The following is a 19,862-nucleotide window of genomic DNA, read 5'->3' on the forward strand; positions in this document are numbered from 1 at the left end:
GAATTTAGATATTTATGTTCTGGCCAACCAAAAATTTAGCCATTAGGGATAGTAAAAAAATATAATAAAAGACATGTTACCATAAAGTCAGAGGTATGACTACTAGAATATTTTAAGCCTCTCTCAAAAGGCATGTTTCTCAAAGCATATTTACACAGCAAAAAGTAATTATATTCCTAAACCAATAACTAAAGTGGTAGTCACAATCACATATGCTGAAACTGAGGTTCAGTCCACAGTGCATCTGGCCGCTACAGTACTAAGCATTTTCCCTGTATGTATGTTCACTTATCCAGCAAATAAAGTCTTCAGCCAATTATCCATTATGATGAATATGGGTCAAAATAAATTGCAGTCTGCTTCCCCAGCCCCATTTTATTCATTTAACACAAGTTATCCAATGCCTGCAAAAATGCTCAAAAGTCTTTGAACCTTTTTTTTAAAATAATGGATAAAATTTCGAAATTAATAGAAACTATGAGAGAACACCAATCAATGAAGTGCTACTTGGAATACTTGAATTTAGACTAAGCCTCAGTCTGACATCCACGATACATGTTGGAATAGACAAGAAATTTTGTGTGAATTTGATCACTCACATAGGCAGTTATACTTTGAAAACAATATTCCTTGCAAGGATTACAAATAAAATAATGTTTTAGGACACAATTGAATTTGAAATAGGTAATGTTTTGAATAGATTTTTGAGTTTTATTGAAATCTTACATGAACAAGAAATTGGAAATACAATCACATCAAAGAACAAATTGTCACGGCTTTGACGTTTAAGCCAAACAAATTTTGTAGGGCAGATTTCAAAAAGGTGTGAAGTTATAACAATTTAAAAACACAGTTAACCTACTTCTAGGAATGCAAAACATACAATCATAGGTTATTTTCAATACAAGAAAACTTAAATTTGTTTGCTTTAATTTCTTAAAACTACTAAGACAAAGCACTAGCTTGTATTTTTATTTACAGCATACTCCGTACTCCTATGTAATCTATCCCAAATCCAAAAAAATGAAACTGTCCAAAACCAAAGGTTCTGCAAAAGCATGATTTAACAGCTTGTTTTGAAGCTAAAATGAAGCCTGAAACAATAAAAGCATTGTCACCCCCAGAATAAGGGAACTCTGCAAGCCCAATAATGTCCAAGAGCATTTATGAAAAGAGGAAAAATAAAAAGACTTGAGTATATACACAATAGTGATTTCTTCAGCCCAATACAAATGGCAGCAAACTGCTACTTAAAGATGAAACAGTTAAGCCAATTTTTTTTTGAAGAATGTAGATCTAGAGCCAATCGTATCTTGCCATATCGTTTTCAAACCCTCACTTGTCTATTTCCACTGTTGCCCATAAGTATCCTGATAAAATTCCTGGTTGTCATTATTGTAACCATAGTTACCAGAATAGTCACCACCTTGCTGAAGCGGCTGCTGAGCGATGGGTTGGGAACCCCAGTTCTGTTGGTTGTTGGTCTGACGACGCTTGGAATCAGGTTGGTTGTACCCGTCTGCCTTTCTCTTGCCTCCTACATTGCCCCCACGATTGCCCCGAGCTCCACGGGAACCACGGCCTCTCTGCTGTTGTGCAGGACCCCCTCTGCCACCCCTAGAGCCTCGTGGTGGTCCCAAGGGTGCCCCCCTCTGTGAATAGCCAGCTCTACCTCTTGGAGGTGGTGCTCCCCGCCCCCTTGGTGGTGGTGGAGCACCTCGCCCTCCCCTTCCTCCTCCTCTTCCTCTTACTGCATAGCCATCATCATAGCCGTAGTAGGGATCTTCATAGCCTCCACGATAGTCGTGATAATCATAACCGTAGTAATCATCATAGTAATCTTCATAGCCATAGTAATCTGGAGGGTAGCCATATCCACCTCTCCCCCCACCACGACCTCGGCCTCTAATTGGAGGTGGCATTCGAGGAGGAGGGTGATAGTAATAATCTTCATACCTAGCAATGAAGGGAAGAGAGAAGAGAAAAATCAAATTAGCTTGCTTCAAGATTTTTCTTGATTTTATTTCATTCACCTGATCTCCATTATCAAATTACTCCTTGTTCAAAGATGTATCTACTAAAATGCAGACTCACGCAGTGCTTCTGGAGGCCTGTCTAGCAGCTTGGCGTTCTTTCCTTTTCTTGTCTGGTGGCTTGGCTAAAACTATTTCAATTTCCTCCCCTTCTATTTCTTTGCCATTCATTTCATCCATAGCCTATGCAAAATTAGAAAAATGATTTTACAAATAAATTTTAAAATATAACATGTCATTTAATATACTTCTTTCAAGTTATTTAAAATTTTTACATATTTTCATTTTACATGAAAGAGAGAGAGAGAGAGAGATCTTCCATTGGTTGGTTCAGTGCCAAATGTCCATAATAACCAGGACTGGGTAAGACCAAAGTCAGGTGCCTGGAACTCAACCTGATTCTCTCCTGTGGCTAATCGCAATTCCTGCTGATTCTAAAAGACGGATACAGCCAGAAGGTGAAGTTTCCCTGAACCCTAACCTGTTTTATGTAAATTGCACCAAGAACAAAACTGATGTCCTCCCACTGTATTTTTAAATTTTATTTTTATATATTTCAAAGGAGAGAGATAAATCTCCCATCCCATCTGCTGGCTTACTCCTCACATGCTGGAAACAGCTGGGGCTAGGCTAGGCCAGACTCAGAAGACTAGAACTCGATCCAGGTCTCCTGTGTGGCTGGCAGGAACCAACTACTTCAGTCACGACCTGCTGCCTTCCATGATACATATTATCAGGAAGCTGGAATCAGGAGCAGTGCCAGGACTTGAACCCAGACACTTCAATTTGAGATGCAGGTGTCCCGTGGTATCTTAACCACTGAGCCAAACACCTGTGCCCTTCTATTATATTACAAAAAAAAAAAAAAAAAAAAGAAATCCCTATATTATATTTAAAAGAATAAAAGAGCTGCCTATAGCTGTTCCTTAATTCTAAATTAAGTTACATGTTAGTCATACCAAAGAAGCAAACTTACACTAGGAAAAAATATTTGTATTAATACAAGCCAGACAAAAACAACTAACTTTTCAAGATCAAATTATTAAATAAACATGTGGCATTAAATATACAGGTTTTACACTGCTCTCACACAAAAATTACAAGGATCTGAAACACAAATGAGGCTATTTTAGGTGGTTTTCTGTGAACTTCAATAAGATACTGACAAAAAAGTATAGGTTGCTTCATGCTACTTAATCTGGAACACACTTTGTTCTAACAATTAAAAACAGAGCCCAGAAAGTCTAATGAAGGCATAAACAATCATCTAGAAAGCAGGAATCAAGCATTCCACGTGATAGACCTTTATTCGTGTTGTTCTATCTACCAACCTCTGCCATATTCCAAGACTCACGAACTTAATAACACAATGTCACCTCCTCACCAAATGTTTTGCTTCCCAATACAAACTTCCCCTCTTTGAGCATACATAATAAAATGTTCCATCCATCAAAAGCTTCCAGTGATTTACAAGTTAGTCCTCCTTTAGATTTCCATTTTCCCCTTTTACCACCTGAGGCTTTGGGCTGTTTCAGCTAAAGCAACTGAGCAAGTATACAAAAGCTTCTAGATATAAACAAAAAAGTGGAACATCTACCCTCTGCCCTGACCATACTGGAGAAGTGACTACCAATTCCTGGATTTGAAACTTTGTAATTTTGTAAGATTATCTGACAAACCATCTAGTTTTAAGATTTTATTTATTTGAAAGACTGACAGAGGGAGACAGAGGAAGATCTTCTACCCACTGGTTCACTCCAAGTACTTGGGAATCTTCCACTGCCTTAGTAGGAAGCTGGATTGGAAGTGGAACAGCTGGGACTCAAACTGGCGCTCTAATATTGGATGCAGGCATCACAGGCAGCAGCTTAACCTGCTGTGCCAGAACACTAGCCCCATCTTACTAGTTCTTCAATGGAATCAAAATGAGTATTTAGAAAGTACTGAATAAAGGCCGGCGCCGGGGCTCAATAAGCTAATCCTCCACCTGCAGCGCCAGCACACTGGGTTCTAGTCCCGGTCAGGGCACTAGATTCTGTCCTGGTTGTTCCTCTTCCTGTCTGCTGTGGCCCAGGAGTGCAGTGGAGGATGGCCCAAGTGGTTGGGCCCTGCACCCACATGGGAGACCAGGAGAAGCACCTGGCTCCTGGCTTTGGATCAGTGCAGTGCGCCGGGTGCAGCATGCCGGGCACAGCGACCATTCAGGGGTGAACCAACAGAAGGAAGACCTTTCTCTCTGTCTCTCTGCTATGGCCTGGGAAAGCAGTGGAATCGATTACTCAAGTGCTTGGACCCCTGCATCCATGTAGGAGACCCAGAAGAAGCTCTTTCGGCTTTTGGATCCTGGCTTCGGATCAACCCAGGGCTGCCAATTGCAGCCATATGGGGAACAAACTAGCAGATGGAAGATCTCTTTCTCTCTCTCCCTCTCTTTGTAACTCTGCCTCTCAAATAAATAAATAATCTTTTTAAAAAAATAAATAATAAAGAACTATACAAGCTTATTAGTTCTATAATACTAGAAATTTCAGAAGCCAAACACTTAATTCTGTACTAAACCATGAATTTTATGAGCAATATTACCTAATTCGTTCCCATCAATAATTAAACCAATTAATTCTATCCTAGTCAAGGCTTCTATAAGGTCTGTTTTATTTTCTGGGCAAGAAACAAACAAACAAAATGCTCAAATTAGAAGTGGCAGGATCCCACTGACAGAAATTGTAGAAAAACAATCAAGCCTGGGGCCCATGCCGTGGTGCAGCAGGTTAAACCTTTGCCTGAGATGCCCACATCCCATATGGGCACCGGTTCTAGTTCTGGCTGCTTCTCTTCCAATCCAGCTCTCTGCTATGGCCTGGGATAGCAGTAGATGATGACCCAAGTCCTTGGGCCCCTGCACCCGCATGGGAGACCAGGAAGAAGCTCCCAGCTCCTGGCTTTGGATTGGCGCAGCTCCGGCCATTGTGGCCATTTGGAGAGTGAAGCAACGGAAAGAAGACCTTTACTGTAACTCTATCTCTCAAATTTTTTTTTAATTTATTGTGATCATACTTTTTTTTTATTAAACTTTTATTTAATGAATATAAATTTCCAAAGTACAGCTTATGGGTTACAATGGCTTCCCCCTCCCAATACTTCCCTCCCACCCACAACCCTCCCCTTTCCCGCTCCCTCTCCCCTTCCAATCACATCATGATTCATTTTCAATTCTCTTTATATACAGAAGATCAATGTAGTATATATTAGGTAACGATTTCACCAGTTTGCCCCCATATAGCAACACAAAGTGAAAAAAAATACTGTTGGAGTACTAGTTATAGCATTAAATAAGAGTGTACAGCACATTAAAGACAGAGATCCTACATAATATATTTTTTTAAATTAATTAATTTTCTATGCCATTTCCAATTTAACACCAGGTTTTTTTTTTTTTTTCATTTCCAATTTCAAATAAATAAAATTTTAAAAGACCGCAAAAACACCCACAATCAAGCCTGAATCACTGAGCAATTTGGACCCATCTTCCTAATTACCTAAAAAAGATTATTAGTGTTTTGTCTTCTTTCTCTCCCAAGAAAGGCGTGAACAGGAGGAAGAATCTGAAAATTCTACCTGTTAAGGATGGTACTGACTCACCATCAATGGAAAGCAGCAAAAAATTCAGGTTTTATGTGCTAAAAACCATACAAAAACATTTTCCCCACACTTTTCATTACTATCATCAAGGAACAAATCAACTATTATATACAAGTATCCCTTAACAATTACTGACATCAATGAAACAGAGTTAATACTATTCTCACTCTAAAATGTCTAAAGGCAGGACAGGCACTGCAGCAAAGCGGGTTAAGCTGCTGCTTAGGAAACCCTCATCCCGTATTTCCAGGCCTGTCTGCTCTCTTCTGATCCAGCTTCCTGCTGATACACATGGTGACCGAGATGGAGTTCTAGGCTCTTGGCTTCAGCCTGGCCTAGCCTTTGCTGTTGCAGGCATTTGGAAGTCAACCAGTGGACCAAAGATCTGCCTTTCCAGTAGATGAATAAGTATTAAGAGAGAGAGAGAAACAGAGAGAAGAAAGAAAAAGACTGAAGGCAAAAATATAAAGAACCAGCCACATCCTCAAAATACATCTACAAAATTAAAAGATCCTATACCATGGTAAAGTCATGTATACTACTGGGTTTCTCTCATAGGTCTATAGAGCTGAGGTTCAGAAAGAAGCTATAATATAGTTACTGCCTGTTTAGTATTTACAGCAGTTAATGATTGCATCTCATAATACTTCTATGGCATCATGCTATCAAATGTTAGGCTTACAGTAACAGAGATTAAAAATAACTTACCTGAGATCACAGACACAGTAATAATGTGGCACTGAAATACAGTCTTGTTGTACTATTTTATAGAGATCATTAAAAAGAAAGTTCCAAAGTTTAGCAAAAGCTAAAAACCAATTTTATTTGTTTTTAAAGTTACTTTATGTGTTTACACGTTTCAACAACAGAATTCAGGTACCAAGTAAAATTTCTAAATTTCTACCTTAACAGCTGCTCCTCTGTCTTCAAAATGAACAAACGCATAATCTTTCAACTTCTTTACTCTTTCAAGTTTTCCAAATTCAGAAAATGACTTTTCCAGGATTTCTTCTGTCACCGTAGTAGCCAAATTTCTCACAAACAAAACTTTCACCTAATAGCAACAAATATACAAGATTGGCACTGGCTACTGAATTTTAGCTAAAGTGTTCAAGTATTTCTTCCTGTCTTCAGGCACAGGCTTTTCTTCTCCAAAACATTAGCATTAAAAATAACATTACAGGAAGTATAAGAAACTGTCAAGAAAACACTGACATTAGTCACCAATTTACATAAATTGTTGGTTCCTGTCTTCTACCCCTACCATTAAAGCATTTAACACTAGGAACAGATCCTTCAAGAAACCAACACATGATTATTGCTAAGTTAATTCACAAATTTAACATGATATCTAAGTTCCCTCTTCAATGAGTTTTCCTATTTTCTCTCCCTAGAACCAGATAACTTTTTAAGATTCTTATGAAATAAACAACAGGACAACAATACATGAGAAATCTAGAGCCTAGCCCTATGAAACACAAACTATGTATTTACATAATTGAATTAGTACTAGGCTTATCAGGAAAAAAGTTAAAATTTGGTCCATACCTCACACTATATACCAAGATAAGCTCCAAATAGACTAAAAATGTAAATGGTAAGGAAAGGTGGGGACTGTGAAAATACTGGCAGAAAACAAAAGTAAATCTAAGAGTGATACTACTAAAAGTAAATGCCTTCTATATGGCAAAAAATACCATAAGTAATGTCAAAAGGAAAATGACATATCACAGAGATAATCTTTTCTATCAAAGCACCAGAAAATAAGAAAAATCCCAACAAATGAAAAATAAGCAAATTCATGAATCCATGGTTTAATACAAAGAAACACGTGGTCCTCCAAATACATTAAAAACTCAAGCTCATACATAGTAAGAAATACAAGTCGTAACAGCATTGAGATACCATATTATCAGACCAGCAAAATCCAGAAGTGTGACCTCACACTATTTTGTCAAGGATGAGGAAAACAGTCCTCTTATATTGTGCTGGTGATAGAATATACCAGTACATCCCCTAGAGAAGAATGTGGCAATACCTTAATAATTACAGATCCATTTAGCTTCAGCCTACAATCCATCTTACAGTCACATTTGTACTTGTATCATTTGATGTGGTACAAGTTCATTCATTACAGTATTGTTAACAACAACAAAAAAAAGGGACAGAAACATCCAGCAAGTATGCATGTGCTACGGTACACCCACAGAATGGAATATTATGCAGCCACAGTAACTAGGATGAGCTCTAAGGGCTGATATAGAGATTGCCAGGATACACTACTGGTAACACATTTCCCCCCATTTTTATACCTCTGAAATGGGAGTAAAAATTTATAGTCAATATGGTAAGCAAGCATTGTGCCACACTATTGGCAGCACGTTATACTTTTTAAAAATATTTATTTATTTATGTATTTATTTGAGAGTTACACAGAGAGGAAGACACATACACACAGAGAAAAAGAGAAAGAGACAGAATGAATCTTCCCTCTGCTGGTTCACTTTCCAGATGGCTACAATGGCTGGAGCTGGGCCAGGCTGAAGCCAGGAGCTTCTACAGGGTTCCCACTTGGCGGAGAAACAGAATAACAAAGCAAATTTGGGCTGGCACGTGGCACAGTAGGTCATGCCACCACCTGCAGTGCCAACATCCCACTCCCATTCCAGTTCCTTGCTAACGTGCCTGGGAAAGCAGCTGAGGATGGTCCAAGTCCTAGGGGCCCTGCATCCAAGAAGGAGATCCAGAAGCTCTGGGCTCCTGGCTTTGGACAGGCCCAGCTCTGGCCACTGCGGACACTTGGGGAGTGAACCAGCAAATGAAAGATTTCCCTCTCTCCCTCTCTCTCTGTAACTGACTTTCAAATAAATAAATAAATAAATCTTTTTTAAAAAAAGGGAATACAGTGAGTTACCAACAATCATCCATGGAAGAATTAAGGACAGGAGAAGTGGGAACTCCATTGTCTATATATTTCTATATAATTTATGATTTTTTTAAGTAAGCACATATATTACTTACTCAAACAAAAAATTAATATAGCTACTGAACATACTGTTGCCTCAAAGGGCTATATGAATAAAAAGAATTTAGGGAGAGTATTAATTCTAAGAGGGTGGGGACTGACACTTTTCACCTCTACTCCCTCCCCTTTTTCTCAACACTGTCATACTGAGGGAGGTCTAGCCTAAATATCAATCTTCCCAACACTGATTTTTCACCTCAAACAACATCAATCTTTTATTCTTTTCTGTGAAGAAACCACAACCTACTATCTAAAAGTTACTTGATAGAATTGTGTTTAAAATATCTAACAGTAGGGGCCAGTGCAGTGGCATAGCAGGTAAAGCCACTGCCTGCAGGGCTGGCATCGCACATGGGCAATGGTTCAAGTCCTGGCTGCTCCACTTTGGATCCAGTTCTCTGCCATGGCCTGGGAAAGCAGCAGAAGATGGCCCAAGTCCTTTTAAGTCCAAGTCTCTGTAACGTTGCCTTTCAAATAAATAAACAGATCTTTTAAAAATAATATTAACAGGAAAAGTCTCTTTAGGCTCTTAGGTTCTTTCTTTTTTTTCAATCTTAATGCCTGATGCAACCGTTTTTTGTTTTTCCTAAAGATTTATTTATTTATTTGAAAGGCAGAGTTACAGAGAGGCAGACGCAGAGAGAGAGAGAGGTTTTCCACCCACTGGTTCACTACCCAAATGGCCACAACGGCCAGAGCTGGGCCGATCCGAAGCCAAGAGCCAGGAGCTTCTTCTGGGTCTCCCATGCAGTGCAGGGGGCCCAAAGACTGGGACCCTGAAGTTCTTAATGATTATAAAGCTAACCCAAATTGGCAAAGAATCTTCAATGAACACTGCTAAGAGTGAACAGTGCAAGTTTTAATGAGCAAACAAACAGCAGAATAAAATCTTGAGATTTTCTAACCCCAAAAATGATTTAAGATAAAACTATATGAAAGGTTACCAGCAGTATGTAAAAAGTTTTGGTAAGCAAATTACTAGCTATATTTTAGGTTTCCAGATTTTATAATACATCTAAATTGCTATTTTTAAATTTTCTCAAGTAGAATAAACAATATAGGCTACATTTAGTTTCTACAGGTAGATTCAAAGTTGTAGTGGATCATAACATATTTATCTAACCCCAATAAAATAAACGATATCTAAGTTGAGTAGATTGTCCCAAGCCATAATTATGTCAGGAGAAGAAACAGCTGGAATTAAACTAATAAAAACCAGAAATAAAAAATTAGGGATATATTCTCACCTCCTTTCCTAGTCGCTCATCTACTCAAACAATATGAGATAAAAGATACATTTGAATGGCACTTCTGAGAGCCTCTCTGGTTCATTCTCAATGGATTTTTTTTCTGCATAATTCAAAGCTGTTTTTGCCTACAAAGACTATATCATACTAGTATAAACCGGAGTCCATCTCCAAACTAGTGACAACTTGCCTCCTCAAAACCTAGAATAAAAAGCTTAAGGAAAGGAATTCTCAGTCAAGAAGAATCCAATCAGTTATTCACAGCCATCCAGAGCTGATGCCTCCCTAAGAAGAGAGGAGACGTAACTGAAATAGTCAAGAACTCAACACAAACAGCAGATTCAACTGATGTGTCCCTTGAACCCTAGAAGTCATCCAAAAGAAAACCTAAAAACCAGGATTCACGGCACCACCATTTGACAGGTAAGATCCTGGCAACACAAGCATAGGACGTAGGAAGAAACTGATAACAGGAATTGTCATGTATATTTTGCCACTATCAATTAATAGCAAACACAACAATCCTTTGCCTTTCTTCATGGGGCTCAATACTCTAAGGGAAGTTGAAAGAAAAATTAGCTATAAATCTAAATAAAAGAATTCAAAGCCACATAATAAAAGTTGCAGAACAGTCAGTAAAGACTGTAGTTTATAAACTCCAAAACATTACTTCTCTCTTTACTCAACAAGACCTTGTCTTAAAAGTCTGTATGCTTATGTGTGCGTAGCACTTTGTGGGATACAGAAAATAGTGGTATGAAATACTTTCAATTGAAGGGATTTTATTTCATTTCCTCTTACACATTTAATCTGCAGGAAAAGGGATGATTAATGGAAATTATTACAGGACACCAAGACAGTCTGTAGCCTCAGTGTTAAATCACTTCTTGACTAAACAGCTAAAAGATAATAGCTACAATTTGTATTTAATCATAAAACTCGAAATATTTGAGCTTTATTCTTAGTACAAAATTGAAATGATATCCCTACCCCCACCCCAAGTAATTGCATTTACCTTAGCCATGACTTCTGGATCTGGTTCTTCCACAGGGTCAGCCCATTCAACTGTAACTACATTTCCCCATACTTTTACTTTTCCACTCATTAGCCGACGTCTGGCTTGTGCTGCTGACTTGTGATCCTCATATTCAAGGAAGCAGAACCCCCGATTCTTCTTTTTGTCATCGGGTTGATGATAGAGAATAACGTCCACCAAACCCTCTGTTAAACCAACAGCCAGATATATAAGCCAAAAGCATCCACCACACACCTAACGATCAGGCAGACCTAAACCCATTTGCCGACAAAAATTAATCGAAGAAACCTCAAAATGAGTCACTTGTTACCTAGTAGACAATTAGATCAGCATAATTAGATACAGTGTGGCACAGTATTTTACATTCCCCTCTAATTTTAGGGACCTAACAGTATAGCCATATGTAACAGGTCTAATCACTGTGACATTTAAAGTTCTACAATATTTTACAATATTTGATATAACTTAGCCTCATAATTTAAATATTAAGACCCTAAAAACAAATTTAATATAAACCCAAGAGAAGTAACTTTTAATAACTAATCAGTGACAAAAATCTTAAATTAAACCTAACTTAAAAATTACTATTTTTACTAAAAATGAAGGTGGTCACTAACTACTGGTGTCCCGCTGATATCAGTCCTTTGCCTTCTTATCGCTTCATGTGTATTTTCCAGATAGTGTCATTCAGGTGTGCTTTTAGATACTATGTACATCATTATAAATGCCTAGCTTTTATTTCTAGCCCAGACTTCTCTAAGCTCCAGATGTGTTTGCTTAACATGTCCCCTTATGACATTTCAAACACCACATCCCAAATTACACCACCATGCCCCAAATCTGTCTTTAGTAAACAGTGCCATCTACTTGGCTCTCAAGCCAAAAATTGATGAGGTATTCTTGATTTCTTCCTTTGTTTCATCTCTATCTAGTCCCAAACTCATTTCTTTTGCATTCCACGGCTAATACCTTTGTCCAGTCTTCTATCTGAACTACCAACAGCCTCAACTAATTTATCAGCTTCTATTCTTGATTCTCTCTCCAAACCTTTATCCACATAGCAGCAGGAATAACATTCTGCAAACAAGAAACAGATGTTATTCCCTGCTTAAGACCTTTGAATGCCTTTCTCATAATCTGTGTAATAAAATCTAATCTCTTTACATGGTCCACAAAAGCTCTGCCTTTTTATCTCATGTGATTCTACTCTAATTTTACCTCTTAACAATGGCTTTCTCTCAGTTACGTTAATATACTGAGTTCTTTCTTGCCTTGGAGACTTGGCACGTGCCACTCTCTTGGAATGGAGCCCCTTTTGCTTTTGGTATACTACATCTTCATCGCTTAGGTCTTGGTTCAAATGTCACCTTATTAGTAAACCAAGGATAGTAGCTATTTTCTAGTTAAATATCCTGTGTTTTCCCTTCCACAGTGCTTTATGACAATGTGCAAATATTTATTTAATTTGGGGTTATAGCTCCTTTTCCAGAATGTAGGTTCTGTGAATGCAGAGAATAGGTCTCTTATTTGCTGTACCCCAGCCCATGGCACAATGTTAGTGTTTAACAGGTATTTTAATACACATCTGCCAAAGGAATATATAAATGAATATGAAGTCAGAAAACTGCTTGTAGATAATAAAAAAAGTGATGCACTCAAAAAACTTTGCCAGTAGCAGTATTTGACCAACAAAATTATAATGGGTAGTGGCCACTGTTACAAAGTGTGACGCCAAATCAAGATTTCAGAATGAACAGAATTTCTGATGACAAGATCCAGAGTATGACCTGGATATCATGGAGCTGAAGTAAAGGATTACAGATAAGGTGGTCATAGAACTAGGAGTCCAGTGCCTTGGATGGTTCATTCACATGGATATTAAAGGTACTAAAAATCAGTCTATTTAGGGTAGGAAAGGAAAAATGTGAGCCTGAAGCAAATTTCAGATTAAAAAGTCTAAAACAATGAGAACAGATGACAGTTTCAAGGAAGGAGAAAGGATGTTATATCTGGAAGACAAAAATATAAAGCAACAGGGCCGGCGCCGTGGCTCACTAGGCTAATCCTCCACCTAGCGGCGCCAGCACACCAGGTTCTAGTCCCGGTTGGGGAGCCGGATTCTGTCCCGGTTGCCCCTCTTCCAGGCCAGCTCTCTGCTGTGGCCCAGGAGTGCTGTGGAGGATGGCCCAAGTGCTTGGGCCCTGCACCCTATGGGAGACCAGGAGAAGCACCTGGCTCCTGGCTTCGGATCAGCGCGGTGCGCTGGCCGCAGCACACCGGCCGCAGCGGCCATTGGAGGGTGAACCAACGGCAAAAGGAAGACCTTTCTCTCTGTCTCTCTCTCTCTCACTGTCCACTCTGCCTGTCAAAAATAAAAAAAAATAATAAAATAAAAATATATATATAAAGCAACAATTTTTACAAGGGGAGGCAGTAGTCTAAAATGGTGTTTTAAAAAAACACAGGTAATGGGGCTGGCACTGTGGAGCAGTGGGTTAAAGCCCCAGCATGCACCAGTTAGAGTCCCGGCTGCTCCACTTCCGATCCAGTTCCTGCTAATGTGCCGGGGAAAGCAGCGGAGGATGGCCCAAGTGCTTGGGCCTCTGTACCGGCGTAGGAGACCCAGAAGAAGCTCCTGGCTCCTGGATTTGGCCTGGCCCAGCCCCAGTCATTTCGGCCATTTGGGGAGTGTCTCTCAAATAAACAAATAAATAAATAAATCACAGGCAGCCGGAGTTGATTTCAATCAGCATTTTAAAAATGAAATGAAGTAGGCAACAGAATAAATCATGAGTAATAAATAAGTTTTGGTAAACTGCTACATAAAAATGTATATAGACCTGTGATATAAAATGTACTTCTCAATCAATTCCATGGATTTGGAATTGGAAAATTTTAAAAATCAACAGGAAGAAGCAAAAACTTTTTTTCCTCTTGGCCCTAAAGTACACTATCAGAGAAAGAAGCCTTCACTTTAGGGCCACAAAGGAAAGGCTCTAGAAAAGCCATGGTTCAATTAAGACAAAGAAGCAAAGGGCACATTTCAGGGAAACTAAGGATACAAGGGAGCTTGCTTAGTCCAAACCACTATGAAACAGAAAGGAAGCAATTTAGTTTGACCCAAGAGACTCAGGTAATATACATCCCCTTTCGTTTTGTAAAAGCATTTGCAAATTTCTCAATAGTATAATAGATATCACAAAGGTAATTTCTAAATACATTTTTGTTTTACCTGTGACTTTACTGAATTCTTCCAGAATGTTTTCCTTAGTCTTATTCTTCGGAATGGATCCAACAAAAAGTCTGTTGTTTGCCACAGAAATGCACACTCCAAGGTGTTTACCAGGGCGAATTTCATAGCTGTCACACTGCAAGGAAGAAAAAAGCCAGATACCCCCAAACCACCCCAAACTCAGAACAACTGATCTTATCTAAAGAATCCAACAATTTAAGGCCAAATACTCCCTGCTTCATGAACTCACCAAGTTCCCTCATGTTTGCCCTTTATATGAATTCATGTTTTAAATTTCACTATTATGCTTTCTTGCTTTGGTTTCCTTTTGTTAACTTTCAAAACTCCTCTATATAAAAAGGACTCAAAGTTACTCATTTTATTTTAAAAAGTCTTATGTCATATCTCAGTTGTATCTGTCTGAAAATTCTTTCCTAGAGAATTTCAGAAAAAGTACCTGAGATTAAACATTCAGGGTCCTTAGGAATGAAATTAGATATAAATAAATCATAGTCGAAATAACAATATATTAAGAGTAACAACTATGTTTCAATGGAAGAATTTCACATTCTATACAAAAAACAGAATTCTAAATATATAAAGTTTTAATTGTCTATGAAAGCATAATCTTTGTAAAATTTTATAAAAAGCTATTAGCAGAAAGTGTTTTATTTAAATCATTATAGTGAAGGGCTTCCTTGTCAAAATTTAGCTTCTTATGCTTTTAACATTACTTACCCATTAGAATTTAAAAAGATAGTATTATTTAAAAAATTAAAATTACCTATATATTGCCAAAAATGAAGAAATAAAGTTTTGGAAATTTCTTAGTTTTAAATGAACAAGTTTGGAGGCAAAAATGCCTAGTAAGAACTAAAATCTTGGTCAAGACAGGAGGAAACTAACTCAAGGCCCACTCTGAGTCCAAAAGCCTTGGTAAGGGAGATTACCCATTCTAGAAGGGCTAGAACTACATTAAGTGAGCCTTTGGATGTCTGGCAAGAATATGGGGGAAAAAAAAAAAAACCAATGACAATGTTATTTTAAGATTCTCAGATAACTACATCTTGGTATATAGCAGAAAAATGAAGACATAATTTACAGAACTTTTATTTATATAAGCCCAAAGTTGTAAAAAGTCCTAGAGAGGAAATTACTAGAAGATTGGCTATCAAGCAGTAAAAGGAGAGGAATATTAAAGACAAAGAAGACCTAATAGACTGGCTATAAAACAGTGAAATACAGAGAGAGAGAGAGAATAAATAGTCAGACAGGACTCAACGGTCTAGGAACAAAAAGAGCAAGAATACAATTAGGAAATACATCAACTGTGTAATTGGGCTGGACCAAAAAGAAAAGATTATTTTTTTCTGAATTGAGTCCAAAGTCACTACCACCCACTGTTATTCTCCAGAACCCATTCCAACCTTCATATTTTAAGACTCCTATCCTGAAGTTTAATAACAAAAGTTGACAAACTTTCTAAAACCAACAGAGAACTTAAGGAATCAAATATCTGAATAAAATTTTTGGTACTAATCAATCTTAATGGATAACTTCTCAAAATCATGACTTTCTAAAATACATTATTTCTTAAATATATTTATTTTAGAGTTAGAAAAACTAAAGCAAAGGTCATATACCAACTAAGACAATATAGAAACATTCAAAGGAACAATTAAAGAAAATGAGACAACACTAACTGCAAACATTCTTAATTGAGTTTATTCTTTCAAATAACTTGCTAAACAATGGATGTTTATTTGTCACATACCAGTTTAACAGCTTCCTGTGCAGCTTCCTTTCCACAGAAGGTGATAAATGCGTACCCTCTGTTCTGACCAGACAGTGGATCCATCATAAGACGCAGATCCCAAATTGGACCAGCCTTCTCAAAAAGAGGCACCAATTCATCCTCGTATAAATCTCTGGGTATTTTACCAACAAAGACCTGAAATAAAACTTTGTTATTAGAATCCAACACAAGCATTTGCTTTTTGAACTATAAAGCATAACTGCCCTTATTTGCAGGAGGTGGAGGTAGAAGATCATTAAAGAAGAATGGTAGTAATATGAATCTAACAATTGACTTACAGAATGAATCCTAATTTTATTATCATGATCTTAGGATTTTTTTAAAGATTTATTTATTTTATTTGAAAGGCAGAGTGACAGAGTCAGAGAGACAGAAGAGAGCTTCCATCCACTAGTTCACCTCCCATATGACCCCAATGGCCCAGGCTGGGCCAAGCCAAACCCAGAAGCCTTTTTCTCATATGAATAATTTACAATCAGTATTATTATAAAATTATACAATGAGTAGAATTAAATTATAAGATACTAGAGAAGGCATTAGGCACAGTGGTTAAGTCCCTAATGGGTTAGCCGCATCCCATATTGGAATGCCTGGTTCAAGTCTGGGCTGCTCCACTTCCAATCCAGTTTCCTGCTAATTGTGCACCTTGGGAGGGAGTAGATGGCTCAAGAGCTTGGGTTTCTGCCACCCACCACTTGAGTTCCAGACTTCCTGTTTAGGCCTGGCCCAGCTCTGGCTTTTACCAGCATTTGAGAAAAGAACCAGTGGGTGGAAGAGCTCTGTCTCTCAACAAATAAAAAAATGAAAATAAAAAAGAAGTCTTCAAATTAAAAAAATAAGTTTGCAATAACAATAAATCAAAATTAAAGTCAAAGGGGACAGTGCTGTGAGACAGTACTTTTTTTTCTTTCCTCTGTCCTGGAGCCTTTTTTTTTTTTTTTTTAAGATTTATTATTTGAAAAACAGAGTTACAGAAAGCAGAGGCAGAGGAGAGAGAGATCTTTCATCCATTGGTTCATTCGCCAAATGGCCACAACGGCCAGGGCTGGACCGATCCAAAACCAGGAGCCAGGTGCTTCTTCCTAGTTTCCCACATGGGTGCTGGTGCGCAAGCATTTGGGCCATCTTCTGCTTTCCCAGGCCATAGCAGAGAGCTGGATCGGAAGTGGAGCAACCAGGTCTCAAACCAGAGCCCATACAGGACGCTGCACTGCAGGCAGCGGCTTTACCTGCTAGTTTTTCCACTACACCACAGCGCCGGGCTCCCATGACACAGTACTTTAAGTCATGCTTGTGACATCAGTACCCCGTATCAGAGTGCTGGTTCGGTTCCTGGCTTCTCTGTGCTTCTGATGCACCTAAGGTGACAGAAGATAGCTCAAGGACTTGGGTCCCTATCATTCATATGGGAGACCTAGACAAAGTTCTGGCCTGGTCCAGTCCTGGCTGGCATTTAAGGAGTGAACCAGCAGATAGTAGAAGATACCTCCCTATCACTCTGCCTTCCAAATAGCTAAATCAACAGCTACTCCAACTTTTCTTCTCTCTTTAAGGTTCCATTCCTCATTCACTAAGTCTCATTCTAACGAGCTCACTTGGCAATGCTTTCCTCATATTCTTTACTTACAGCCTTAAAACTTTTCACTATCTGGAGCCTGGGCTGTGGCGCAGTGGGTAAAGCCTGTTATGGCCTGGGAAAGCAGTGCAAGACGGCCCAAGTCTTTAGACTCCTGCAGCCACATGGGAGACCCAGAGGAGGCTCCTGGCTCCTGATCGGCGCAGCTCCGGCCATACTTTTACTTTTTCTATTGTATCTCCTTTCTAGGTTAATGCCTTAACCCCAATAAATAAGCCCAGTTCCTCTCACCACCTTCTTCTGAAAACAGACTGCAAATCTTTTTTCCTTCAACTCTTCTTTTTAAGTACACCCCTTTTTCCCCACTGGTTTCTTCTGTTTTCAAACAATTCAAACTTACCACAACCAAATAAAAAACACATACATTCACTAACTCAAAGCCGACAGTAGTCTAACACTCTGTATCTTTCCTTTCACTGGTAAATGTTTTAAACAAGTAGAATGACTACAGAAATGATTAAAAAAAAAAAGGGCCGGCACCGTGGCTTAACAGGCTAATCCTCCACCTTGCGGCGCAGGCACACCGGGTTCTAGTCCCGGTTGGGGCGCCGGATTCTATCCCAGTTGCCCCTCTTCCAGGCCAGCTCTCTGCTATGGCCCGGGAAGGCAGTGGAGGATGGCCCAAGTCCTTGGGCCCCGCACCCCATGGGAGACCAGGAGAAGCACCTGGCTCCTGGCTTCGGATCAGCGAGATGCGCTGGCCGCAGCAGCCATTGGAGGGTGAACCAACGGCAAAAAGGAAGACCTTTCTCTCTGTCTCTCTTTCTCTCACTATCCACTCTGCATGTCAAAAAAAAAAAAAGAAAAAGAAAAAAAGAATGTTCACCATAAAGAAATGATAAATGTTTGAGGACAGATATGCTTACTACATTTGAACATCAGATAACGTAGACATTTACCAAGGTGTCACATTACCCCACAAATATGAACAATTCTGTCAGTTAAAAAAAACTCTTTTGGGGGTGTTAAACAGGCTAGGCTACCACCTGCAATGTTGGCATTGCAGTGCTCCACTTCCAATCCAGCTCCTTGCTATTGTGCCTAGGAAAAGCAGCTGAGAATGGCCCAAGGCTTTGGGCCTCTGCACCCACATGGTAGACCCAGATGAAGTTCTTGCCTTTGGCCTGGCCCAGACTTGGTCACTGAAGCCACTTGGGAAGGGACTCACTGGATGGAAAAATCTCTGTCTGCCCTCCCTCTCTTTCTCTCTCTGTAACTGTCTTCCAAATAAACAAATCTTTAAAAAAAAAAAAAGGTTTTGAATACACAATTCATCTGGTTTTTTTTTTTCCATTCATGAAGTTATTTTCGACACATCTATATATTTAGTACTAAGAAGCTAAAGAGAAGCCAATTAATGGAGTCTATCTTTCAAATAAATTTTTAAAAATTTTAGTAACTACAAGAAAACATAAAAGAAATAAAAACTCAAAATCTCACAGCATCAAAAGTGACACCAATTAAAAGCAATTTATTTATGATTTTTTTTTTTTTTTTTTTGACAGGCAGAGTGGATAGTGAGAGAGAGACAGAGAGAAAGGTCTTCCTTTTTGCCGTTGGTTCACCCTCCAATGGCTGCTGCGACCAGCGCATCGCGCTGATCCGAAGCCAGGAGCCAGGTGCTTCTCCTGGTCTCCCATGCGGGTGCAGGGCCCAAGCACTTGGGCCATCCTCCACTGCCTTCCCGGGCCATAGCAGAGAGCTGGCCTGGAAGAGGGACAACTGGGATAGAACCCGGTGTGCCGGCGCCGCAAGGTGGAGGATTAGCCTGTTAAGCCATGGCGCCGGCCTATTTATGAATTTATCAGCAACAAAATACGTTTAAGAACCCTATTTTCCCAAACTAATTTTCTTTTCTTTTCTTTTCTTTTTTTTTTTTTTTGACAGGCAGAGTGGATAGTGAGAGAGAGAGACAGAGAGAAAGGTCTTCCTTTTTGCCGTTGGTTCACCCTCCAATGGCCGCTGCGGCCAGCGCATCTCGCTGATCCGAAGCCAGGAGCCAGGTGCTTCTCCTGGTCTCCCATGGGGTGCGGGGCCCAAGGACTTGGGCCATCCTCCACTGCACTCCCTGGCCACAGCAGAGAGCTGGCCTGGAAGAGGGGCAACCGGGATAGAATCCGGCGCCCCAACCGTGACTAGAACCCGGTGTGCTGGCGCCACAAGGTGGAGGATTAGTCTGTTAAGCCATGGCGCCGGCC

At 39.3% G+C, this 19,862-nt stretch overlaps 1 protein-coding gene across 3 annotated transcripts in view; it reads right to left on the bottom strand.

The window, feature by feature from the left end:
• Window positions 1-688: 688 nt before the first annotated feature.
• HNRNPR (heterogeneous nuclear ribonucleoprotein R) overlaps window positions 689-19,862 on the bottom strand; it is a 34,773-nt gene continuing 15,599 nt past the window's right edge. For all 3 annotated transcript variants that reach the window (XM_062190612.1, XM_062190611.1, XM_062190610.1), the window contains 6 exons: window positions 15,987-16,163; window positions 14,213-14,348; window positions 10,960-11,165; window positions 6,577-6,726; window positions 2,095-2,216; window positions 689-1,956 (listed from right to left, as the gene is read on the bottom strand). In XM_062190612.1, coding sequence (XP_062046596.1) covers window positions 1,344-1,956; window positions 2,095-2,216; window positions 6,577-6,726; window positions 10,960-11,165; window positions 14,213-14,348; window positions 15,987-16,163 — 1,404 coding nt within the window. In that variant the 3' untranslated portion in view covers window positions 689-1,343. The remainder of the gene's footprint in view (window positions 1,957-2,094; window positions 2,217-6,576; window positions 6,727-10,959; window positions 11,166-14,212; window positions 14,349-15,986; window positions 16,164-19,862) is intronic.

Source organism: Lepus europaeus, chromosome 5 (genome assembly GCF_033115175.1).
Source record: "Lepus europaeus isolate LE1 chromosome 5, mLepTim1.pri, whole genome shotgun sequence".
NCBI lineage: Eukaryota > Metazoa > Chordata > Mammalia > Lagomorpha > Leporidae > Lepus > Lepus europaeus.